Source organism: Miniopterus natalensis, chromosome 1 (genome assembly GCF_054644295.1).
Source record: "Miniopterus natalensis isolate mMinNat1 chromosome 1, mMinNat1.hap1, whole genome shotgun sequence".
Classification (NCBI taxonomy): domain Eukaryota; kingdom Metazoa; phylum Chordata; class Mammalia; order Chiroptera; family Miniopteridae; genus Miniopterus; species Miniopterus natalensis.
The window spans coordinates 31,999,342-32,026,474 of record NC_142081.1 but is presented as its reverse complement, the minus strand read 5'-3'; the positions used below and the strand labels follow the sequence as shown (position 1 = coordinate 32,026,474).

The 27,133-nt window shown below is 35.2% G+C and overlaps 1 protein-coding gene across 1 annotated transcript in view; it reads left to right on the top strand.

Moving 5' to 3' along the window:
* Window positions 1–27,133, top strand: part of LOC107525910 (TOMM20-like protein 1) — a 106,580-nt gene that overhangs the window by 22,041 nt on the left and 57,406 nt on the right. The window contains exons 5-18 of the mRNA XM_087820164.1: window positions 84–153; window positions 1,096–1,165; window positions 7,005–7,176; window positions 7,919–8,140; window positions 10,127–10,277; window positions 12,020–12,187; window positions 13,092–13,215; window positions 16,438–16,570; window positions 17,469–17,686; window positions 18,106–18,178; window positions 19,609–19,833; window positions 20,764–20,938; window positions 23,927–24,121; window positions 25,523–25,710. Of these exons, the coding sequence (XP_087676290.1) occupies window positions 84–153; window positions 1,096–1,165; window positions 7,005–7,176; window positions 7,919–8,140; window positions 10,127–10,277; window positions 12,020–12,187; window positions 13,092–13,215; window positions 16,438–16,570; window positions 17,469–17,686; window positions 18,106–18,178; window positions 19,609–19,833; window positions 20,764–20,938; window positions 23,927–24,121; window positions 25,523–25,710 (2,184 nt within the window). The remainder of the gene's footprint in view (window positions 1–83; window positions 154–1,095; window positions 1,166–7,004; window positions 7,177–7,918; window positions 8,141–10,126; window positions 10,278–12,019; window positions 12,188–13,091; window positions 13,216–16,437; window positions 16,571–17,468; window positions 17,687–18,105; window positions 18,179–19,608; window positions 19,834–20,763; window positions 20,939–23,926; window positions 24,122–25,522; window positions 25,711–27,133) is intronic.

Below are 27,133 nucleotides of genomic sequence, written 5' to 3'. Positions count from 1 at the left end.
CACATGGCTAGGAAATAGTACTTGATAAATAATAAATCATGAAGTTTACTTAGCCTTTTATTTTTTCCTTTCATATCCCAAAGGGTTTTTCTAAAGATGTTGCAGTGCAAGGGTTGCCTTTGGATAAAACAGAAGAGAACAATAGACAAAAAGGTAAAAGGATAAATTTGATTTTTTTTAATTATAGGAAAATATGCATATTATAAAATTTACCATTTTTACCATTTTTAAGCATACAGTTCTGTGGCATTTAGTACATTCACATTGTTATGCAGCTGTCACCACCATCCATCTCCAGAACTTCTTCATCTTCTGAACCTCCGCTGAACCTCTGTACGACTCATTAACACCAGCTCTCCATTCCCCCTTCCCTCTAGCCCCTGGCAACTACCGTTCTACTTGCTGTCTCTGTGAATTTAACTATACCTCATATAAATGGAATCACAATACTTGACCTTTTGTGATTGACTTATTTCAGTTAGCATGTCTTCATGCTGTAATGTGTCAGAATTTCCTTCATAAGGATAGAATTTTAGATTTTTTAAATACTCATTGATTTTTAGACGTTCATTAAACAACCTAATAGTTTTTCTTATTATTTTAATTTTAATTATTTTTCCTTCTAAATTAAGCTATTAATAGAATCTGTAAAATCCAGAAAAGGATTTGCATTGGTAAAGGTAATTTTATTTCTTCCAACCTGTTGTATAGGTTTGGTACTATACCAAATTCTGAATCCAAGTTTTGGATAGTCTTTGGTAAGGTAGTAGATGGAAGGTATGCTTTGAAAATTTTATTTAATGATGCTTTTTAAAGAAGTTGGTTTTCCTTTATTCTAAGCAGTTTTCTCTTTAGAGTTTGAGTGAATGTTGCCAATTTTACCTCAGGGTTTTTTGGATACAATTTTTTCCCTGCAGTCTCAGGTTATGACTATTGTTATTTAGTCACTTGTGTCTTGCCTTTTTAAAATTGTGAAATCCTATTGCTGAATTCTTAAATTTTCTTTTAGTTTAAAAAGGTTTTTTTGAGTAGCTTATTAAAATTTAACAAATTTTCAGGAATCTGAAGTATATTTTTTATGTTTTGATTTTGCAGCAAATGACATCTTTATTTCTCAGTACACCACGGGGCAGAAAGATGCTCTCAGAGCAGTTTTAAAACAAAAGTAAGTTTCACTTACAGAAAATAGGTGGGCCATTTCTTGTGTTTTATGTGGTTCTCTAAAATCAGCTTCACTTTATGCTATGGATATAGGAAAGAAATATGTATTGTATGATAATATGTATAAAGCATTTTTCATAGTACTTGGCACATACAAAGTATGCAATAGCTGTTAACGATTTTTATAGAAAAGGTACTATTCTAAGTACTTTATGTGATTTAATTCATTTAATACTCACAAAACCCAATGAAATAGATTCCATTACCATCTTAATTTTATGGAATTCCCATTTTATAGATGAGGAAACTGAGGCCCAGGGAGATTGATTTTTCCCTATGTCATTTAGCAAGTAGACACTAGACTAAAATTTAAACACAGGCAGTCTGGGCTTTAGAGCCTGTGGTCTTAATCACATTACTATACCTTGTAGCAGTGGTCAGGTAGTTCCAAATACATAATATCTGCTATTTACCACCAAAGGATATTTAGACTTTTCCTGGTCAAGATTTGAGAAAGGGACAAGCTTAGTATCTGGATGGAGTGAAGGGAGCCCATGGCTACTATTTCACTTAAATATTCCCTCTCAACTTTATCTTAAATATCAGTACAATACAAAACCAACCCTGTCAACAGCACCTTGATAAACATGAAAGAATACATCCACTACTCTGGAGGCAATTTAAAAAATTATTGTCATTAGTGGGGATGGAATGAGTAGTTATTCTTAGGCTAAATGTATACTACTCCTGAACCTCTTTAGAAAACAGGAAAAATTTTTACTTACTTTTGAACTCTCACTTTATTCAGTGAGAGATTTATATTACTTCTGAAATTTGGATATTAGTATTTTTAATAATACAGTTAAAATAAATACACAAGTACTAAAATAAAAAATTTATTCTTTTTCTCCTAGTTATCCATACATGTTATGCGTGGGAAACGTTGGACTTACAAAAATAATACTATCTCTAAGCCACAGAGGTGTGATCTGAGCCCGCCAGAGTTTTACAACTGGCTATTTGGCCTCATCATGTCTTTCCTCTTTGTGTTTGTTCAGCCTGCAATTCCGAATATGTGTGGTTAGGAAAGTAATTTCGATGGTATATTGTATACTGGAGTTTGTAAATATACATGAAAAAGAAGAAGTAGGGGCATGAGGAGTGGTGCAGTCTTCCACGTTCTGTACTTGAACTGAAAATTGTGGATTCCATCTGCCTCAGTTAGACAGAAAGTGATTATTGCTTTTATCCAGCTGTCATCTGATAGAAGTGGCTGCTTGCAACCGTAGTAGGGACTTGATCAACTTACCTTCAGGTCAGAACTCTCCGAGCTGAAGTCTCTCAGACCTCTCAGCACTCACAGATCCGAGAGGGGGAAGGTTTTCCTAAACAAGCAGCAGACAGAGGGAACACTACCCTTCTTTTTTTTTTTTTTTTAAATTCTCACTCGATATTTTTTCCATTGCTTTTCAGAGAGAGTGGAAGGGAGGGAGGGAGGGGGAGAGAGAGAGAAAGAGAAACATCAATGTGAGAGAGACACATCGATTGGTTGCCTCCCGCACAAGTCCCCACCAGGGCTGGGGACTGAGTCCTGACCAGGGCCGGGGATCGAGCCTGCAACTGAGATGCATGCCCTTGGCCAGAATCAAACCCAGGGCCCTTCCGTCCACAGGCCAGCGCTGTAACCACTGAGCCAAACCAGCCAGGGCAACACTTCCCTTATCTGCTGATAGTAGTTATCTCCCTACTTCAGGATGAATGAACAGAATATTTAAAAAACAAACAAACTAGGAAAAGCCTCTAAGAAGATAATTGCAAATATAGAGAATAATGATTGAATCAGAACGATAAAAATGACTTTTATGCTGGGTTAAAAGACAGTCTAATTATGTCTAAAAAAATAAATTTCTCTGTAGCCTGTGTCACTTGATTTTTTATTTTTTTTTGAAAATGGTAGATGGAATTTGGCAAAGTGATTCTAAGATTTACCTACAAGGACATACAGTTAAGAATATATACATATAGAATACACACAGTTGAGAATAGCTAATTTTGGAGGAACAAAAATGGAGTGATGGCAAATTTGCCCTATTTGATGTCATAGTATGCTCTAAAGCTATAATAATAAAAGGTAATAGACTAGAGCCTTATAGGAGTGAAGAGTTGGGCCAGAGTGTCTAGAACTAATGGGAGAATGTCCTTACATGTGACTGGACAGGTAAGCAGAGGGCCAGGTTATAAACTCCTTTTAAAGAGTTTGGACTTCAAGAGAAATGGCAAACCGTTTAAAAGTTTTAAAAGACTCACTCAGGTGGTTATATCAAAGAATGTGTTGGAAAAGGGCTGACTGCAGTACAGGAAGCCAACTGACTATACATTTTTCAAGGATCTCTTTGAGAAATGGGTTAGATTATTCCTGAATACATGAGGGAGTGGTGGAATGACGGTAGGAATCGTGCTGCACTGAAGTAGACAGAGTTGGAAGATAATTTGGAAATAGAATTGACAGGAATTGATGAATTGAGATTTTTGGCTTGTATAAATGCATGGTCAGGAGTATTATTCACTGAGAAAGGAAATTTTTGAGAAAATCATTAGAGGAATAAATTTCATTTTGGATGCGGGAAGGGATTTGAGTGACCTATGAGACATCCAGGTAAAAAAATGTCCAGTAAGAAATTGAATATAAAGGTCAAGTTCACAAAAGGGATCTAAGTTAGACATCCAGATTCGAAGTCATCAGGAAGTAGACAGTAGTCTAAGCTCTGGAGATGGTTGCAGTGGCTCAGTGAGAGTGGAGAGAAAGATGGCATAGGATGGGGCTGAGAAAACCGGACTCCTGGGAGATACGCAGAGGTAGCAAGCTAGCTACTAATTGCTACTCAGAAGGTTTGTCCCGAGTTGTGGGGGTATGGTGCTAACAAAGCCAAGGGGAATGAGGCTCTAAGTCTGATGTGCTGCTCAGAGGTAAAGAAAGGAAAGGACTGAAACGGGCCGTTGAATGGAATAAGAGTCATGAGTGGCCTCGGCGAGAGAAGTTCCAGCACAGCAATGGGATAGTTGCCAGATTCCGAAGGTTTAGGAATGAAGAAAAACATTTTAAAAAAAGACTAGAAGGAAATAGTTTCTTCTGAATGAGATAAGAAATTATGTCTGTTTTTCCAGTTTTTAACACTTGGAATCTTTTTACATTTGCTACATTGAGTGTTTATTAATTTGATAGCGGAAAGCATAAAATTTAAAAGCCTATAAAAGAGGTTGGTGTCTAGCCTTATAATGTTATTTCTCTTGTTCGTCAGTTAATGTAGGATGAGAGATCTTAAAGGGTAAGTCATACTCAGATCTCAGACAGAAATGAGAGGTAGGGAATATCTGAATTACATTTTCTTAGTACACCACTCAGTCAGTTAAGTATACGTATATTGAGCACCTGCTATGCGCTTAGCACTTTGTTAGCTGCTGTTTGGTATAAAATAAGTCCCCCACCCCCACCCCACCCAGGTTGCTTAGAGCTTAAGTCGGGAAGAGAATATGTACACATGTGGAGGAAATAGGGACTAGAACTCATAGGAAACAGCATTGCATTCAGTATATTATGAAACTGTTCTGTACACACATTTAAACCATAGCATGGCTGACTGTCAAGTCTCAATTGTGTGATACAGGCAGTAAATGCAAAAGGAGTGATGAAGGGAGAGAGCAAGAGGAGGTATGGCAAGGACAGGCTTATTTAAAAGGGTAAGGCTGATGGTGGATCTTGAAGGAGAAGGTTATAATAAGTGGATAGAAGAAGCTGAGAGAACAGAGTGGGAAAGGGCATGGAGTGAGCTGTGGGAGTGGCGTGCGTGGAGCAGGGGATGGGAGTGGGACTCCAGAGAGGTTTTGTGAAGTAATAGGAGGTATTAGGAAGCTAGGGCAGGGCCAGAGAATGGTGTGCGTGGGAGGCCAGCCAGAAGAAATTAGCCTATTTAGTGGCTGTAAGGAACACTTTTAGATTTTTGAATGGTGGAGAAACATGTGTGGGCAGTATTTAAGCAAGTAAAAACTGGAAGAATGAAAATCGTTGGCAGGAGGTGATGACGTGTTTTACAGAGAGGGAGAATAAGGGAGAAGCGCTGTTCTGAGAGAGAAGGCGAGGTGGCCTGGGGAGACCTCGGAGTCAGACCCTAACTGCTACTTACTAGTTATGTGACTTTGATCAGCTAAATCCCATGATCTCTGTGGACCTGTTTCTTCATCTGTAAACTTAGGAAGTTGGGATAGATGGCCCATTGGGTTCTCCCTCCTTCTATAATTCTATGACACTGTTCCTGCAATTGTGATGAAATAATTGACACAATTTGATGACTCAGGTGGGTTTGAGGAGGTTAGCGGAGGGTAGAGAACTCAAGATAACTTCACAATTTTCAGGCAGAGAAAAATGATGCTCCTAGTAGAAATGCAGAAATATCAAAGAGGAGTAAGTTGGAGAGCTGTTCTGTGTCTTCTCTAAAAATCAAGGGGGGAAATCCAGCAGCTGGGGATGGAGCGCATTCCTGCCGATTTTACTTAGGTTCTTTTACTAGGGACACTTCAGTTTTGTCAGTGATTTATTTACTTATTTTTCTAACATTTTTAAATTTTACTTTTAGAGAGAAGAAGGGAGAGGAAGAGAGAGAAACATTGATGTGAGAGCAAAGCATCAGTCAGCTGCCTCGATGCCCAACCAACTGAGCCACACTGGCCAGGGCTCATTGTCTTCTTTAGGCCAAATATAGAGGGCAATTGACCTGTCTTTTATTTTTAGTATTTAGTTAAACATCTTATTGCAAATATGTATATATTTGCTAGACTCATTTAAAAAAAATTTTTTTTTAATTGAATTTATTGGGGTGACATTGGTTAATAAAATTATATAACTTTCAGGTGTACTGTGTGCAATCAGCGCCTTCCACTGTTAACTGAAAGGTTGGTGGTTTGAGCCTCAGCATTATTATCCCAGATGCTGGGAAGCCAAATTTGGTAGACTAATTTTTAATTCAGGCTGTTTAATAGTGTGTGTTTTGTGCCTGTTTTAAAAAATCATGTGACATTTTAAAATTAAATCTAAATGAGCTACAATTCAAAAATAACTTTCATCAGTTTAACAATCCTCCTTGGGTTGTTTTCCTGTGGAAATAAAACTTGGTACTTAAATTCTTAGAGCCTTTTCTGCATGTTTTATTTTTATTTACTTATTTATTTTATCTTTTAATTGAACTTATTAGGGTGGAATTGGTTCACAAAGCCATCTAGGTTTCAAGTGTACCACTGAAAACATCATTTGCACACTGCATCGTGTGCCCATTGCCCCAAGCAAAGTTTCAGTCCCCATTTTACCCGCCTTGCCCACCTCCACCTACTCCCCCACCCCTCTTTCCCTCCGGCTAACACCACACTGTTGTCTGTGTCTGTGTTATATATGTGTTTTTGTTTTTTGTTTTTCTTAATCCCTTCACCTTCTTTCACCCAGCCCCCCAAGTCCCCTCCCCATGACAGCTGTCAGTCTGTTCCCTTTATCCATGCCTCTGTATTTTGTTCATCTTGATTATATATCTTTGTAATTGTGGTTATGTCTTTTTCCCATGCGGAAGTCTTAGTTTCTGAAATATCACTGCCTTCAAGGAATTATCTTATTTCTTTAGTGTTTAGCTTGATAGATTTCATTAGCCAAATGACTGAAAAGATGCTGATAGGGAAAACCAGGTGATTTGCTTTTTTAAAAAACACAAGAAAACTCACTTTCAGCAGATTACCACTTAGGTATTTCTTGAAATGTTCAAAGTAGCTTACTGAATATATTTGTATCCCTTTTTTATTTACAGAGCTCAAAGCATGCCTGTGTTTAAGGAGGTAAAGGTACAGCTTTTAGAGGATGCAGGCACAGAAGACGCTGTTGCTCAGGAGCCTAGAACCTCACCCAGCGGCGCTGATCCAGCTACAACTGTGGCTGCAGCGACTGCCGCCGCCATTGCAGCAGCCGCTCCACTGATAAAAGTATATTTTTCTCCCCAGATATTCATTCATCTACTTTGTAAAATGTGAAAATCTTTAGAAACTGATTCTGTAAATGGTTGCATTCAACTGTAGGTTATGGACATTTTAGTTGCTCTCAATTTGAAAGAATTTTCCTTTTTGTGCTGGTGTTTTACTTCCCAGAAGTTGTGAGACTTACCTCCTCATTGCTGTGAAAATGCTAGAGAACACAGGACTTTCCCAGTTTTAGCACTGAAGATATTTCGTCTTGGGAACCCTAAGTTCTGGGCAACCTGGGACAGTTGGCCATCCTTATTTCAGAGCTGGCAGGGACTTTAGAGGTCATCTCTGCCAACCCTTTCAGTTCATAAATGGGAAAACTGAGAAGCAGGTCAGAGCAGCACAAGGTCCCAGAGCCAAGACTAGAACTCCAGGCTGCTGACCTCGCTCAGCCTGAGATTAGTGAAGTATCTAAAGCTACTTTGTTTTGCTATTTCCTTCTTTTAAATTTCTAATTAAGTATTTTATTTCTCACATTATAAAAATTGTGTGGCAGATTTGGTATTTTTTATGAGAGAAAAGATCTACTTAAGGATAGCTATGTTGTCCCTTTTATTTCTGTGATTATAAAAATAAAGGCATTAAATCATCAGAGATTTAGAGGGTAAAAATCTGGTTTGATCATTTCTCAGTATCAATTGCTTTAAATAATTTTCAGTAATTGAGCATATTTTTATATCTTTTGATATTTTTATTGCCTTAGGTGCAGAGTGATTTGGAAGCAAAGGTCAATTCTGTTACAGAATTACTCAATAAGTTACAGGAGACTGACAAACAGTTACAGCGTGTTACAGAGCAGCAAACAAGCATTCAGAATAAACACGAGAAGCTACATTGTCATGATCATGAAAAGCAAATGAATGTGTTTATGGAGCAGCACATTAGACATCTTGAAAAACTACAACAACAACAAATAGATATTCAGGTATCTCTACCAAAGCCAGCACACATCCCATGATCTTTCATCACTTGGGTCTCTAAGCTGATATTCATTGATAATTGCAGTAGCTCGTTAGATTATAAGAGTTTTAGTTCTGAAATAATGATGCTTGTTCGTCATTCTTCCCACCTGTGTGGACAACTCTGCATGTTCCAGTTCGAATGTCACTAGTTCTGTAGGACCTCTCCTTACAGTTGGCTTCTCCTTTTGTGGTATTTCTATTCATACCATTTTTAAAGTGCTCACATCACATTGCACTTATTTGTTACATCAGTGTTTCTTAGCCTGAAAATGTGCAGGAGAATCACTTGGAGAGCTTTATAAAAATACACATGCTGTACCTCTCCGAGATTCTGAGACAGCAGGTCTGAGTTGGGGTCTGGGAATTAAAAGCTCTCTAATCATTCTGATGCACACACTTGGATGAAAACATCCAGCATACTTATTGCTTCTGCAGTTAATTAAAAGAATGAACATTGTTTAGTGTCTTTTGAATATGAGGCACTGAGCTATTATAACAAAAAGTTATCCTCGCAAGAAGCTGATAGTATAATTTCTTATTTATTGTGGAATTTCCAGATCCCGGGATAGGACCCAGCATTCAAGTACTCGGTATACTTAAAAAAATTTTTTTCAATGGGTAAATGACCAGCATTATAAATACATTGGTTTTAATTTACTTTTTCTCTAATTAATGTGCAACTTTAAAATTTTAAAAATTAAATTAAAATGTAACATTTAAAAAAATAAGTTTGTTATAGCTTGATATATTGTTACAAAGTGAACACTAATATGCTGTAATTTTTAAGACTTCTTAATAGAGTTTGCCTTGAGCTTTTATGTGGTTGAAGATAGTGTTTTTATTGGGATGATCATGGGCATACAATGTAAAGATTTCGTTAAGTACCCCATGCACGACTAAAATTGAGTGTGCTGCATGTTATCTAGTAAGAGGCTAGGAGTAGGCCTATGAGGGTTCTCAGTCTACAAATAACTGTACTGTGAGCCTTTATTTCTTTACCTAGAAAATATTGTCATTTTTTTGTTTAGGACAAAATGAGATGACACATTTGAAAAGCACATTGATAACTTAAAGAGAGGGTCTTACTTGTCCTATTGTCTTTCTGCCATTCATCCATCCTTCCATTAATAAACCCATAATTTATTGACTTTCTGATTTTGGAAGAATGGAATCTTTGCTAATTCAGATGTATTATTTATAAAGCATATAATTACAGAGAAAGTTGAGGTTTCAGTGACATACTAGGTATATTAGCAGTTCAATAAATGCTTAATGAAATGAAATTTATTGAGCCTCTCCCACTTTTGAGATCTCTACATTTTTATAAGAATACTGTAAAACTATAAATATTTTTAGATTTTTCTTTACTCGGCATAAAACTCTCTTTTAAAATCAATTTTATTGGATAAGATACTTATACATTTCAGATATTTTAATAAATAGCACTGAAAACAGTTACCGCTATAATTTACACTTATATATAAGTGCATATATTATTGCTGCTGCTAAGTATGGCTACCATTTAAGTGCTTACTAGCAATGGTTTTTAATCCTTTACTTCAAAACAAAATCATCCAGAATATAAAAGATGAGATGTTTTGGTTTTAAATTATCTGGTTGAAGTAGAGGTCCCCTTTCTTCTGGTCATCTCCTAGGCTGTTTCAGTGTCCCCTGAGCCATCTCTGAATGAGAAAGGAAGAAATTGAGGTTTAGGCTAGTTACATAAAATGATAAGGTCATACCACAGAGCCAGGCTGAATCCAGGCCTTTGTAATTCTATATCCTTCTGGTGGCATTACTGCTACAGTGGATAGTTGCATATAATGTATTTATTTTCATTGTTTATTAAATTGAATGAATTGTTTTAAGTCTTCTAATAAATTTCAATGTTTTTTGTCGTCTAACTCTTTCAAATGATATTTGAAATTAATAACATAATTTTCTTCTAGACTCATTTCATTAGTGCTGCACTCAAGACTAGTAGTTTTCAGCCTGCTACTGTGCCTCCTAGAGCAGTGGAAAACTGTTCTGTAAAACCAGACCATTCTAATCATGGTAGCAGTAACCTATCTTCACATAGCTTGTTTGGTTCCAAACAAGGTAAAACAAATGTAGTTTTCTATGAATTAAAAATGTCAGCTATAAGTTTTCTTTGTGGTATATTATTGGGTTGTAGAAGATTAAGTCTTTTATAAAAATCAGTTCTTTTTGTAGGTCAAGTAATTTTTAGGTCATTTGGAAACTTGATCATGTCTTAGTTTATGGTTTTAATTAATAACCTTCATAAATTGTCAGAAGCACTTATAAATTTAGGAAAGTTTTACTTATCTAGTGTCAAACATGCTTATAATCAATTCTCCAGTTCTCTGGCAAACTGTGGATTTACTATTTTTATTGATTCTGTCAGGAGAGAAACCACCTGAGTATAATTATAAATGATTTCTAAGTATTTTCAGAGTTAGTAATGCAAGTCTGTCTATCTTAATAGGATTTTTAAAATCTCTATAATAGAGGAATACATAGCTTATTTGTATGAAACCTTTGGAATTTAAAATGAATGAATGCATGTATTCTAAATTATTATTTGAATAATGAATTAATGAAAATCAAGGACTATTCCTTTCATGATACACAGATCCATGTAGTACAATATCCCCAGCATTTGATTTGTTAGAACGCTGTTGTACTACATACGTATTAAAGATTCCTTATATTGTTAGGCTCTTTGTTTTACAACAAATTAATGGTCCTTACAAAACTATTGTGAAGTGATATGAGTCCATTTTTAAGCTGTGAAGGGAGGAAGATGAAGCACAGGAAGGTTATGACTTGCTTGGTCAAGGTCATCTGGCATGAGAGTAAGAGTGGCAGAGCTACTGCCAGGACTTGGGTTTCCTTATGACCCTCCCATGTGCTTCCTATAGAAGTAGACACTTGTTTCATGCTCAGTTCTGGAAAACTACTTGCTTGTAATTTTGTTTTTTCACACCTGAGTTTTAAAGGAAAAAGATGTTTGTTTTATTGATTGTATACTGAATTGTGTTTTTTTCCGTATATTTTAGTGACTAACAAATTTTTTAAAATGAGTAAATTAAAAATTCAAATTAAACTTTATATGTTCCTATACTTTTTCTTGGGCATACATCATTTTTGTCCTTGTAGTTGTAACATAAATATAATTTCATACTACTTCTTTGCTAGCATACCAAAAGCATTTCGTATGTTTACATAATTATTTTCAAAATATTAATTTTTAATGACTGAACGATAGTCTGTTGAATGTTTAGTACTTCCTATACCTTTTTTATTTTTTTTAAATCCTCACTAGAGGATATTTTTTCCATTGCTTTTCAGAGAGAGTGGAAGGGAGAGAGAGAGAAAAAAACATCGACGTGAGAGACACACATCAATTGGTTGCCTCCTGCACTAGCCCCCACCAAGGCTGGGGGTCAAGCCTGCACCGAGGTACGTGCCCTTGGCGGGAATCACCCAGGACCCTTCAGTCCATGGGCCCACACACTGACCACTGAGCCAAACCTGCCAGGGAGGTCTTACCAGTTTTTATTGCCACAGGCAGTGCCCGGCTATGCCATTTTCACCACAGCTTAAATAGCACTGAACATTATCATATTGATTTTTTTCTTGCTTATTAGCTATATGTGTAAAATATTTATAGTCTGTTGATTTATTTTGCTTTTTAGTGAGGGTGAAGTTATTTCTATATACTTGTTAATGACTTATATATCCTTTATAACTTTGGTTTTATTTTTAAAATATGGGGAAGCTGAACACTCTACAATGTAAACTTTTAAAGAAGTAAGTTAAATTTCTTTTCTTTTAAGCACCATCAAGAGAGGTTGAAGATACGGGCTTTGATAAACAGGAATCTCCTTTGGAGACCCCAGCACCTCGCAAGTTTGCTCCGATACCAGTTTCAAAGGATGATAAAATATCAAAGAGGGAAAATCCTGTGGAAGAAAAAGAAAATGTGGAGATATCAGGTCATGCAGGTAATAAAGCAATTATTATTAGCACCCACTACTTTTATTAGGCCTATATCATATTAGGAACAGATTTCCACACTCAATATTATAATTTTCTAATGAGCCTGATAGTAACTAAAGTGGGCTCTCTATTTTTAATAGTTTTCTTTAAATGGTTTGGGCAAATCAAGCTGCTTTAGATTCTTCATAGAAGGAGTTGGAGATATACACTTATGATTATATTTTGATTGTCTTCTATAGGTTATTAAACCTTTAATGAACAAATTTTGCTTTTAATAAATAAAAAATAATGCTCTGCTGATCATTTTAGAGCATGTTTTCTTATGTTGTTTTTAGGTGTGAGTTTCAGTAATAAAACTCAGAGAAATTTAACATTTGTTACTGTGTTCAGTTGGATAAAGTGCTCATATATTAACTTTTATAAATGACCTGAAATAATTAAGACCCTTAAACATAGTCCTTTAGGAAAAGTAGGTGAAAATGTTAAGTATAAGCTTTTATTCCTTAATGTATTTAAGTCCTGTTTTGGACACATTTGAGGAGTTTTAAGGAATTTAAAAAAATAATAAAATCTTTAAAAACCATCTTCACCAAGAAAAGGTTGTATGTAGTCTCATTAAAGATGAGCCTAAAGAGAAGATTCAGCTGATAGTTGCTATGAAGAAAAACTTCGCTTCCAAATTCCTTTTTTCTGTAATGGAAATAAAATCAGGCCTAAACTTGCACCTGGATCATTTTCATGAGTTATGAAATTTAGTTTTATTTGATGAGTGTATTTATAGCCTACATTGTAGAGTGAATTGAGTTGATCACCATCAGAAGGAGCTAATTTGGTATAAAGACATGTGAAATATTATATAAAAGAGGAATGAAGTAGTACTTGAAAAATGATGCTGTTATTTCTCTTTAGGAACTGTAAGACTATTGGAACAAATTTTGAATAATCAAGATTCTTTGACAAGAATAAGTGACTCTTCAGACAAAACCTCACTAACAAGGTCAAAAATAGGATGGAATCCTGAAAGGACAGACAGGTAAAAACAAGAGACTGGAATAAAAGCTGGATGGAAAAGAGCGTTGTTCAGCCCTAGCTGGCTTTGCTCAATGGTTAGAGCATTGGCCTGTGGACTGAAGGGTCCCAGGCTTGATTCTGGCCAAGGGCATGTACCTCAGTTGCAGACTCAATCAATACCTGGCCCCCATCTGGGTATGTGCAGGAGGTAACCAATTGATGTGTCTCTCTCATATCGATGTTTCTCTCTCCCTTCCACTCTCTCTGAAAAGGAATGGAAAAAATATCCTCAGGTGAGAATGAAAATATATATAGATATAAAATGTAAAAAATAATTGTTTTTCTTTTGACTTAATATTCAGAATTTTCCTTTCCATATTTATACTATTTCCAATTCAAAAGATGTTAAAGCTGAAAGGTTCTATTTTAATTGCCCCTTTATCCAGGGAGTATCCATATCTAGGGATTAATCCAGATTTTATGAGGCTCCTAGTTTATATAATTTGGGGGACCCTATTTAAGAAAATATAAAATTTTGAATACAAAACTGGTAGGACCCCTCCCAGCACCTTTGAAGAGGCCTGTGCAAATGAAGGTCCGTAAAGCTTATACTTCCTTACCTTGTGTGAAATCACTCCTGTTTATATCATTTAAGTCAGTTCTAACTATGCATATTGTCATTATTATTTAGCAGATATTTTTAGTTCATTTATAAAACTACCTAATTCCCTTCTTAGTGATTGCCATAGGGATTACAATTAACATTTTAATTAAACAATCTAGTTAGGATTGATACCAATTCAGTAGGATTCAAAGATTTTGCTCCAATACAACTTTATTCTTTCTCCCTTTCTTTCTGCTATTACTGTTGTACAGATTACATCTTTATACATTATAAGCCTGTCTATACAGCTTGATAATTATTGTTTTATGTAGTTGCTCTTAAATAAGAGAAGAAAGGGGTTATAAATAAAAATACATTTTGTAGTTTCTAAAATATTTACCTTTATAGTTAACCTTACCAGTACTCTATTTCTTTGCGTGGATTTGGGTTAGTGTCCAGTGTCCTTTTGTTCTACTTTGAGGGGCTCCTTTCGTATTTCATGTAGGGTAGATTTGCTAGTGATGAATCCTCTAAGTTTGTTTATCTGGGAATGCCTTAATTTCTTCTCTTTTTTTAAAATTTTTGGTTGACTTTCTTTTTCTTTCAGCACTTTGAATATGTCCTCTCGCTGGACTGTCGTTTCTGATGAGAAGCAGACTGTTAATCTTACTGAGGAATCTTTGTACATGATGAGTCCTTTTTCCCTCACTGCTTTCAACATTCTCCCTTTGCCTGAGGCTTTTGACAGTGTGACTAGGATGTGTCTAAGTTTGGTTCTCTGAGTTCATTTTACTTGGAGTTTGTTGAGTTCTTGGATGAGTGGATTAATATTTACTATATTTGGGGAGCTTTTGGCCTTTATTTCCTTGTATAGTTAAATGGTGCACATGACCTTTCTCTCCTCTCCTAGGGCTGTGTTGCATGTCGGTATGCTTTTTGATGCCCTTCAGGTCCCTGAGGCTCTTAGTTTTTTTCATTCTTTCTTTCTCTTTGTCTTTCAGGCTGGATAATCTCAGTTAACCTATCTTTAATTTCACTGATTCTTCTGTCAACTCAAATATGCTATTTAGTCTGTCTAGTGAATTTTACATTTCAGTTATTGTATTTTTCAACTTCAGAATTTGTATTTGTTTTACTTTAGTAGTTTCTGTCTTTGTTGCTATTCTCTGTTTGATGAGACTTCATTCTTACACTTTCCTTTAATTTTTGAACCTGGTTTTCTTTAGTAATTGCTAATTTATAGTCTTTAGCCCAATATTAGGGGTTCATCAAGGACAGTTTCTATTGACTATCGTTTTTCTTGTGTCTGATCTTATCCAACTTTTCTGTTTCTTTGTGTGTCTCAAAACTTTCTGTTGAAAATTGGACATTTAAAATAATATAATGTGACAACTCTGGAAATTATTCTTCCCCCCTTCCCCCCAGGGTTTGTTGTTTTCTTGATGCTCTTTCCTGGACTAAATTCTGTATTCTTTGCCATGTAAAGAAAGTCTCTATTTATTTAGCTAAAGTCTGCTAATGATTGGAAAGAGATTTCCTTAACTGCCTTGAATGATTGAGTTGCCCTCTTTGCCAAGCAGGGGTGGGTGGGTGGGTGAGTGTGTGTGTGTGTGTGTGTGTGTGTGTGTGTGTGTGAGAGAGAGAGAGAGAGAGAGCGAGAGAGAGAGAGAAAGGGGGGTGGAGATTTAGGGAACACCTTCAGTGCTCCGGCAGTTTATAAGTCTCTGTTAGCCTTAACCTCCTGTTGCACAGAGCCTCAATTCAGCCAGATGTGAGATTAGTCCCTTCTCAGGTCTTTCTTGGACATGTGCACATAGCCCTCCTGTACCTGCACATGACCTTCTAAATCCCCTGTAATATGTTGGAACTTTTCAGAGCTACACAATGGACATCTCATTCCTCAGATTTTTAGTTTATTGGCAAACTCTCCTGTTCACCTCAACTGATATGGCCGTCTTAGGCAGCTAAGATGTTAAACAGTTTGCCACTGTTTTTGAAAAGTGACCCGGGGATAGAGTTTCTCACTGAGCTAGCTCTCAGTCAAGTCAAATAAAGAGAAACCCTGTGAATGGGACTTTCTGAGGAGCTCCAAACCTGTTCTGCCCTTTTCAGTTGTTGTGAGACTATTGGTTTTCAAGGCTACCACAGAGTTGGGGAAAGTGCAGTGGGAATGGAGCAGGTTAAAAATGCAACACATTTTCATGTTCTTACTGAGAAATCAGCCATTTTCTTCATTAATGTTTCCCAGGTTTTGTAAGCCTTTGTTTACTTTCCAGAGTTCTGAAAAAGCTGGTTTTGACTATTTTTGCAAGTGTTCTTTTTGCTCTTATGCAGAAGAGGATTTTTAGAGGTTCTTACTCAACCACTCTGTGAAAGTCTGCATGTTAGCTTCTTCAGAGTAAAACCTTTTCTACTCTTTTCCTGTTATGCCTAATTACTCAGTCTGGTCTAAGTAATTTTGTCTCTTGTGATATTTTGTGTTATATATGTTTAATCATACAATTGATTAATTTGATTGTACAGTTTTAAAAGAACACCATTTAGAATTCATGTAATTAAGAATGCCTCAAAGATTTATGTAATCAAATGTTTTCTGAATTTATCACAATTTAGGACACTTTATTTTTAAATCTTTCACAGCACTTCTACTCTATTCTCTGAAAGATTTCCTTCCTATGAAGAACTAGGAACAGCTAAGGCTACTGTGCAGAAGTCTGATAATGTTCTTTATGATCTTGGCCAAAAAAGGAAAGAAACAAATGGCATACTCCAGGTAAAGTGGCAACAGGATACTAAAATCGATGATTAGTAAAGGTAAAAATTATGAAGGAATAGAAACGTTACCAAGACAGAAAGCAAGAGTAAAGATGGAGACAAAGCACTAAAAAAAGACATGTCAACCCAGTCTGTTCTCTAGGTTTTTTCCAGAAGTCCTCAGTAAGTGATTTCTTGGCTAGCCTGGAGCCACATGGCCCCCTCTAGCTTTACAGCTTCTATTGGAGAGGGAGGAAGGGGGAGAGAGAACTGTGGATGGGCCTTGCTTATCCAGTTCACAGTATCTGCCGTGCCTGCCTAGAGCCAACTTTCTCTCGTTTTGTTTTAGCTTCTTCACCAGAGGTAGTTTTTATTGGCCACTGGACTGCCTAACACCACTATGGACTTCTCAGCCCTATTTCACTTAACATTCACATTAGTACTTCTAAATGGAAAGAAGCCTTAATTGCCAAGTATTCTTTTTTTTAAAAAACCAATAATTTATTGTTTTTTCTTCCAAAGCTTTGTGAATTTACCAAAAATACCCACACAAAGTTTACAGACTGCTTATTTCAGACCAGGAATGGAAGAGGTGAGAACCAGGGCCACTGTGGTCACTGGGTGTTCACCAGATATGCGCTGGCATCTGAAACAAGCCTCCCAGATTTGTTTTATTGCCTTCAGGGATGGTGCATCCCTCACACACCATCTCACATGATATACTTGGGTCATTAGTCAAAGTTGCTGGAATGGTACAGAGGGTTGCCCAGGATTCTATTATAGCTCTTAAATTGGACAAATTGAGTCCTTAGAATATATTGGCATAGTATATGGCCCAACTATAGTAATAGCTCTTGTTTGGATTAAAATAATTAATGAGTTTTACATGGTGACATTTTTGCCGTTTTTCTTTTAAGCCAGAAGAATCTCTGATTATGTCGAGGCTTGCTGATCTTCCACAGAATTCCATTAAGCTTCAAACGACTAGTGCGAGATCAATATTGAAGGAAGCTGAGAAGATTTTGAGAGGAGTACAAAACAATAAAAAAATGCTTGAAGAAAACCTGGAAGCCATTGTTCGTGCAAAGGATGGAGCTGCCATGTATTCGTTTATCAGTGCTCTGTCGAACAACAGGTAAGGCGGGATGTGGTATCCCAAGGTTATTTATGAAACCACCAGTTTACAGCCTTTCTTAAATTTCTTTCTAAGCACTTCATTTTGTATAATGTGTTTTAATGTTTAGAAAGGGTTCTTTATTGCCTTTGATGATATGTAGTTACGATGGAGTTGAATTTGGATCTATACATGTTACTATTACTTTTACAAATGTGACTTTTCCTTTTAATTTTCTCTTTTTGGTACATATCTTCTGGGATCTACATGTGCTTTACAAACATTCTTCTAACATTTGATGAAAACATTGTTTTTTTTCTTTTCGGACAAAGGATGTTGGGCTACACAGTAGATTCAAAAGTATGTAAGAGATTGGATCCAGGTTCTATTCTCAGGACATTAAATGCTAATTTAAGAAAATTCTTTATTCTCTTTTCTAGAGAAATGTCAGAGAAGATTCGGATCAAAAAGACAGTGGATGAGTGGATTAAAACTATTTCCGCAGAAATTAAGGTAGATTTTAGAAAAAAGACAAATTAATTCTCAGGATATAACATTGTTTCCAGTTTATAAGTATGATACTTATCCTCAAAATATTTCTTATATATAATTCTTAATTTCACTATGTCACTATATTCATTTAATAATAATTTTCATTTTACTTAATAAGTGCTTTGTCTCATAAATTATATTATGGCTCCTATCCTGCAAATCATTGGATAATAACTAGAATATGAGTATTTGAAAGAAAAGCTAGCAAAAGCATTTAGAAAAGAAAGAAGTATACTTTAACAAATGTTTCAAGACAGCAGATTTAGGACCATTGGCTTACCAAAGTAAAAATACCAAAGTTATTTGAAGGGAAAATACCCCACCAATTCCTAACGTTACTGAGTTTACAAAACTTAGTTCCAGATGGAAAACCTGCCACTTTCTCACATCCATAGTGTATCTTGAGACATTGGCATTGCACAAATTTAGGAGTTTTTAATCTTTTAAAAAAAATTTCTAAATTGAATTTATTGGAGCAATATTGGTTAGTAAAATTATATAGGTTACAAGTGTACAGTTCTATAATCCATCATCTGTATATTGCATTGTGTGTTCACCACCTGAAGTCAAGTCTAAGAGAATTATTTTTATCAGTGGGTCAGTAATTTAAAGGAAGTTCTTAAAATTCTGTATATTTGAGGGAATAGAACTAGACAGGGTAGCCCTGTTTTTATCTTGGAGTGCAAAATGTTTTATTCCTGACTTTAAGATGTGTGTATATGCTTACTCACAGTGGCAGCAAGGTGAAGTGTCAGTTCGGTTTCCACAGCAATAAATACTGAAATATAGTTTTACACTTTATTGTTTAAGATTATATATCTCTAATGTGGTTGTGCAGAATTTATAGTAGCTACTGTATGGTGCACCAGAAAAAACCTGAACTAAATAAGAGTCAGAAGACTTGGAGGCCAGCTCTGGCTCTGCAGACAACTAGCAATATATGTCATTCTCTTACTGTGGATTCCATACAAAATATGTTCATTTTAACCTTCAAGCAACTTTAATTTATAAATATTTATTTCAGAGTTTTATTACAAAGTTGTATACTTTTGCAAACTTATTTTTTCAATTTAATTTTTGAACAGTTTCTACAGTCATGTGGTTCAAACGTCAAAAAGTATAAAAAGATCTATAATGAAAAGCTGTCTTCCTACCTGTGTCCTGCATCTCCTGTTTCTCATCTGCTCTATAAGACATTAGTCTTTTTAATTTTCTGTTCATTCTTCCTGAAAATTTTTATTCATATGTAAGCCAATATTATTTATTTATAAAGCATTTAAAACTGCTAAACTGTATTTTTATAACAAAAGAATATAAATTTTAATACTTTTGATGCGAAAGCATTAGTACTTCGATACATTTTAAGTAATTTAAATTTTGGTTATGTTAAGGATGAACTGGCAAAAAAAGATGAAGAAAAGAGATTGGATCAGAAGAATCAAAGGACCAAGAAAGCTCAGAATATGTGTAAAGATATTAAAACTAATAAGCAAGGCAAAACAGTAAATAATTCTGTAATTCCAAGAAAACACTGTCAAAAAGAAAAAGAGGAGCATTTTAAAACTCCACCTATGAGGAGGATGCCTGCTTCAAGCTTACAGAAAGAGCCAAAAGAAGTAAGATCCTACCCTGGCTTTGTGGCATAAATGTTGCATTAAAACGAATTCTTTTCTTTAAGATATAAATAATGAGGAGAATATGAAAGTGTTGTAAAAATATGAAGAACTATAAAAATTTAAATGAACTTTAAACTGTTGATATTTAGGGTTTTGGATATCCATAATGTGGAAATCACTGCATAAAATACATAATTCTTTCCTTCTGTGATCTCACACTTACAATCACAGTATTTCAGTTGTAGCAGTATAATGAGAGATCATCTAGTCCAAAAATTAGTAGCACATGGTAATAAAAATTGTATTTCATCTTTGTGTGTGTATACATATGTTTTTTGTTTCTTAATGTTTCAGTTTAACAAATACATGCTTAGTGCCTAGTGATTGTGAGACATAGTACTAGGTGTTATGGAGGGAATGTTTTGGTTGCTCTAACTAGGCTGTAACTATCTTAATACCAAGCATGGATTTTGGGGCAGATTAATAAAGCATCTAATTCAAGGGTTAGCACTAAGTAGATGCTCAATAAATGCTACCTTTCTGTGTGGCATTTGGGTTATGACTGGAGGTAGGATTAGAAATGTAGAAAATCACTTAAAGACTTGATTTATGCTATATAATTGTACTTGAATGTAAAATATAAATTGTGTTTAAACCTTACTTTTTGGTGCTGAAAATATTCCTAGTAGTGTAAGAACTTTCATGTTTCTTGGGTATATGATTTTAATATTTAATTTTCATGCTTTTGAAAACTTTAAAACTGTAGCTTGAAAATTATGTCCAGAATTTAAGAACCATTTAAAATAAAGGACTATTCTGACCTGATCATTCTTATGATAGCACCTAAGCTGGCAAAAGGAGGCTTTAGAAAAATGAGGTAAGTGTTTGATGACTATTTTGTTGCTGAGTTCAGTAACTTTGTGTACTTAGGGTTTTTTGAAAGCAACCACAGCCATGCAAGATGATGACTATATGTTCCAAATTTATGGAAAACCAGTTTACCAGTGCCATCGCAGCACTCTTAAAAAAGGACCATATCTCAGATTTAATTCTCCACCTCCTAAGTCCAAACCACAGAGACCAAAAGTTATAGAACGGGTCAAAGGTAAGAAACCTCATTTTTTTGTGGTAAATCTCATTTTTTATGGTATCAGTTTAATATGTAAAGTTTAATTTTTGCTTTTTATTTATTTATTATAAATATAGTTCAAATTATTTAATGTTTAGGGATGGAAAAATAATTCCAAGAGAGTAGGAAATAATAGACTTGATTCAAGGCACAAGGTAGGAACAAGTGGGAAAAAAATATAGGATTAGATGAAATCTTCAGATAAAGCATGATAAAATTTGCGTTTATGCGATGAGCCTTAAACAATTTAAGTTACAATTTAGAGAAAGTAGGCATTTCCTTGAAGACCTTTCTTCATCATGTTCTTTATGAACAGAAAGATCAGCCATATGCTGTGTATTATCATACAAATGCTCATGGCACTTTTGCAATTTTGTTTGTTCTCAAAGAACCATAGGTAGCAAAAGTGAAAAAAAATTGGTTATTTTGTACACAACTAAAAATATCTTCACTTACCACTGTATGTTTTTTGGTTTTTTTTAGTATATTTTTATTGATTTCAGAGAGAGGAAGGGAGAGGGAAGGAGAGATAGAAACATCAATGATGAGAAAGTCATTGATCAGCTGCCTCCTGCACGCCCCCCCCCCCACTGGGGACTGAGCCTGCAACCTGGGCATGTGCCCTGACGTGGAATCGAACCCCGATCACCTGGATCCTAGGCCAATGCTCAACCGCTGAGCCACGCTGGTCAGGCTCACTGTATGTTTTGACTCATAGCTATTACATCACTAGTGTACTTCAATATAACTCTTCGTTATATATTGAGTCTGTTGACCTTGTTACATTTTGAAGTTCCTCAGCTTGTGCCCTAGCAGTCAGTAAGCCACTTTAACAGTATGTGGATACCAACTCAGCTTTCTTTCTTCTCTTTTCTGGAAGTTGGAGCCATGGGAGGTGCTTTAGGTTTTTTAAAATTTCATTTCTAAGAATTAGGTGATTATATAAGCGTGTCAGTTTATTTAGAAATCCCACCGATGTTATTGTAGTAAAGCATATAACTTATAGATGACATTTACCCTAATGTTCCTCTTGTTTATTGGAGCTTTTCTGTTAAATTGTTTTTGGGGTTATGAAGGCCTTTGCAAGAAATAACTTGAGGTTTTAAAATACTGTCAAACCTAAAAATAACTTTATTTTTTTAAAATATTTTAATTGATTTCAGAGAAAGGAAGGGAGAGCGCAAGAGAGAGAGAAACATCAGTGCTGAGAGTCACTGACAGACTGCCTCCTGCACTGAGCCCGCAGCCCGGGCCTGTGCCCTGACCAGGAATCAAACCTCGATCTTCTGGATCATAGGTCGATGCTCAACCGCTGAGCCACGGCCCCTGGGCTAAAATAACTTTATTAAGCAGCCGTTTAATGGTAGAATGGTTGAGAATCTGTGGACACATGGTTATCCTTGGACCTTAGTTCCTGTGGCTTCGTCTTCCTGAGGAGCTTTTTCCTTAGGCACTTGTGTGGCTCACTCTCAAAGTTCTTTCAGTCTCTGCTCTGGGACGTTAGCTCCTCAGAGGGGTTTACCCTGACCATCCTGTCCCAGAAAACTATCTTCTACCCCGTGTGTCCCCTTGCCCTGCCTCCTTGCTCTTTGTAGCCCTTGGCTGACTGTCTGATGTTACAGTTGTGTTTATTGATTGTTTTCCTTGTTAGACTGCGGGCTCTGTGAACACAGCGGTTTATTCAGCACTGTATTCCCTCTGCTCTGTCTGCAGCGATACAGAACACATAGTAAAGGCTTGGAAAATATATCTTCAGTAAACACAGGAAAAATATTTATTCAATCGGATGAATACTAAAGAACAGGATGGAAAATGTAGAAGGTGGTCCTAAGATTTCCTTTCTGGGGCCATGAAACTTTATTTAAAGGTGTAGATTTATAAAACTACTCACATTAGAAGTTAAAATGTGTAACGTCAGGAATTTATTTAGAAAATAATTTATTTTTCTTTATACTTTTACTTTTCTTCACTTTTCTCATATTCCGTTTATCTTCTCCAAAGAGACGGATAACCAAATTTCTAATTTTTTAAGAATTGAGGATTTAATGTCTATCCAGATTTACTTTATAGAAATAGAAAAAGTATATAATGATATTAACACCTGTGAGATGTTTGTTTTTTTTCTTTTTTAATTGATTTTAGAAGGAGGAAGGGAGAGAGAGAGAGAAACATTGATTTGAGAGAGAAACATCGATCAGTTGCCTCTGGTGCACACCCCAGCCAGGGATCAAGCCTGCAGTCTGGGTGCGTGCCTTTACCAGGAATCTAACCCACCCACTGCCTTTTGGTGCACAGGGCAATGCATCAACCAACTGAACCACACTGGCCAGGGCCATCTGTAAGGTTTTAATAGATATAGAATTTGATTATCTGTAAGTAATTTCAAAAGATAAAGACTGGTAATTCATAATTATGTCATGAGTAAGGTCTAATGAGAGAATGAAAAAAATTCAGTTCCAAAAATGATCATTAACTTTTCGTACCTGTAGGAAAAAATTTTAATGAGATAAAATAATATAGTCTGAATATTCTCCCAAGTCCTTATTCAATGTTTTTTTTCCTAGTCCTTGTATATATTCTGTCATAGTATTTGTATAAGTTGTTACTTATATTTAGGGGTTGAGAAACCAGGGTCTGCAGGTCAGCTGTCTGTTTTTATAAATAAAGTTTTATTGAAACATAACTATGCTCTATGTATTGTCTATGACTGCTTTCATGCTACAATGGCAGAGTTGAGATGTTGCAACTGAGACCACATTGCCCATGAGACTAAAATATTTAGTATCTGGCCATTTAATAAAATGTTTGCCAACCCCTGGTTTATATTTTACTTCTATTTCGGGGCACTTGTAACCTTATATAGAGTGAAATCTTTCTGTGAAGAAGAGTTGTATATTTCTAGATGGCTGGATAGTAGATCCTCAAACAATAATTAAAAATATCTGCCATTGATGATTATTACAGGCACTAAAGTAAAGTCAATAAGAACACAAACTGACTTTTATTCAACAAAACCCAAGAAGATAGATTCTAAACCGCAACATTCCGTTGCTATGCTGCCTCCTGGTGATCAGCAGTATTTGTTCAGCCCAAGCAGAGAAATGCCTACTCTTTCAGGTACACTGGAAGGTCATCTAATTCCTATGGCAATTCTTTTAGGTAAGATCCAACAAAATATATGGGTAAATTTAAAATTCACGTTAGCAGTAGCAGGACTTACAGAATGGTGCTGACATGATAGCCTCCTCCCTTTTCCTTTATGTGTTGTTTATATTTGTGGGGAGGGCCTCAGAAAGTCTCTGATATTACGAGCTCCTGCTCATGAGAAACATTCTTTTGGTATTTATAATACATTGCTGAACATGAAATGAAAATTTAAAAATGATAGATATCATAGACATTCATAAAATAAAGAATTCAAGCATTTTGACTGGTTTAATATCATCATGTATTAGGGGAAGTACTTTAAAGTACCATTTATGTACCTTTGAACTAGGTCGTGATAAGTAAAATTGTGTGGTTGTATATTCTAAGCCAATAGTTGGTTATTTACTTATTTGAGGTCTCTTAGGCTCATCATTGTAAAAATTGATCAAATCATTTTTGCTCTCACTAGTTAGCTATTTTTCACTTTTAGTGTCATTGCTATTCTTAATTTTGATGAATGATTTAAATATGACTTTTTTCAAAATGAGAGAAGTTTTTACTTCTGATATTATGGGTTAATGGCATGTCAACTTGGTAGCTAATGTCTGTTCAACCATACCTTCTACTAATATAATAGCTAATATTGAAAAAGTTCTTACTGTGTGCCAGGTACAGATCTAAGCACTTTACATATATTAACTTTTTTAATCCACCCTATAAAACACACCATAATGTACGTTTTATAGATGAAGAAACCAAGGCACAGAGGAGTTGGGTAATTTATCAAAGGCTACATAGCTAGAGTGGATCCCAAATTCAAAATCCAGATGGTACGGCTTTATTTAGAGTCTATGCTTTTAATGAGTGCTCTGTACCGTAACAAGTGGAACTTGCGAACTGAAAGTTAGTAAGTTTTTGACAGCTACAATAATCACCAAATAGTTGGCCTACATGCTATTTATCGGTGGTCAAACATTAGTATTTTGTTGTTGTTTTTATGTCTGTCCATTGTTGCTCTATGAAGATTTAAGAATAAAAATACTCAATATAATGCCATATGCTTCAGTCTTGGTTTTGGCACTTACAGGTATGATCTTTGGCAAATTGCATGTTTCTCAACCTCTGTTTCCTCAACTATAAAATGTGGATAATATTAATACCTCAAAGCTTATTTTGAGGGCTAAATTAGATAGTGTATGTAGAGTGTTTAGTATATGTGAATGTCAAATAAATGTTAGTAATTGCTGAAAGGATTACATGGTTTGTTGAGAATGGTGGTGCTAGAGGGAAAGGTGATTGCAGATGGTGCGTCCTTTCATGTGAGAATTCAGCCCTAAAGATCTAGGTTGTATACTAGATTTTCCCCCTTTATTTCTGAAATGGTTGACTCATTTTCTCCCCCAAACTTTTTAGGACAAACCCAAAGTAATAGTGATTCCATGCCACCTGCTGGAGTAATTGTGAACAAGCCACACCCTGTAACAGTGACTACTTCTATTCCTCCATCATCTCGAAAAACAGGAACTGGAGTAAAGAAACCTAACATAGCGGTTGTAGAAATGAAGTCGGAAAAAAAGGATCCTCCTCAGCTCACTGTACAGGTGTGCCGGGGTGCATGGCAGACGTTTTTTAGGGAAGAAAAAAAAAAATCTTTGGCTTAACTTTAGTACTTAACATCTATTATATTTCTTCATGAAAACTTTGCTTTCTTGACGGGTCTTTTTCTTTAAAGCTGTGGTGTTACTGTGATGTCTCTATCCTTGCTTTCCATGCTTTAAGCTACCTTTTCTAAGCCAATGCCTCAGATCCAGGTGGCTTGATGATAATCCAAAGGGAACAATTGAACAATATATTATAACTAATTTTAAAAATACAGTGTTTGTGACTTCACGAACACTTCAATCTTTATATAGACATATATATGAAGACTTGAACATATACGAAGATTAAATATTCAAGTAGTCAGTTCTTCCTTAGTTAATGTATAATTTAAAGGCAATTGTAATAAAATAAAAAAAAAGACTTTTTTTTTTTTTTACTTGAACTTTAGGATCATTTTGATATTTGAAGGACAAAGGGTTTAGGAAAGTTAAAGTGTTTTGGTACTGGTCCTGTATAAAAAAGTATTTCAGAAATTGTGTTGGTTATTTAAAAAAGAATGTAATGTGTGATGTATAAATCAGTGGGAGATAGTATTCTTATAAATAATGTATAACCGCTTAGCAATGTGGAAAATTGGTTTGTTTAGACTCTAAAACTCCTGTATATAGCAAATGAGCTCCAAGTAGGCTAATGTGTAACTACAAAATATAAAAATATGGAAGAATTAGAGGACAATTGCATGGAATCTTTATCAAAGCTGACGCTGTCTGAATATGAGACAGGAAAACTTAGATATGATACAAAAATAGATTTGAATCCATAAAATCTCAAACTTAAATATGTAAAAAATTTCTAAATAAAAAGGAAAACTACATATAGTGACAACATATGAAAGGAATATGCTAGAAAGGATTAATTTTTAAATATAAAACCCTCCATAAATTAATAAGAAAACATAGATGCAAATCCAGAAATATTCAAAGAACATGAATAAGACTAAAGAAGAGGAAATAGTTTATAAACAAGCAAACTGAATAATTTAAATCTTGTTAGTTACTCAGATAATACAAATTAATATACCTCCATTTAAAAACTGTTATTGCTGAAGCAATTATATTCTCTAATTTGAGTGAAGGGTGGGTAAAACTTATAATTGATTATGTTTTTTGATGATGTAAATAGAGCCCATTTGGATTGCATTTTGGCAGTAATTACCAAGCATCTTAAATATTCATGCCATGTGGCTCAAGAATTTAATCTAGTATCTGTCTATCTAGTCTAATGATATAATTCAAAATTTAGGGAAATAAACCCTGTATATATGAAGAACTTTTTTGTAGTGATATACATATAATAGTGGAAATATTAGTAGTATCCTAAATGTTTACCAACAGGAAAATGATTAAAAAATTAAAGAATGTA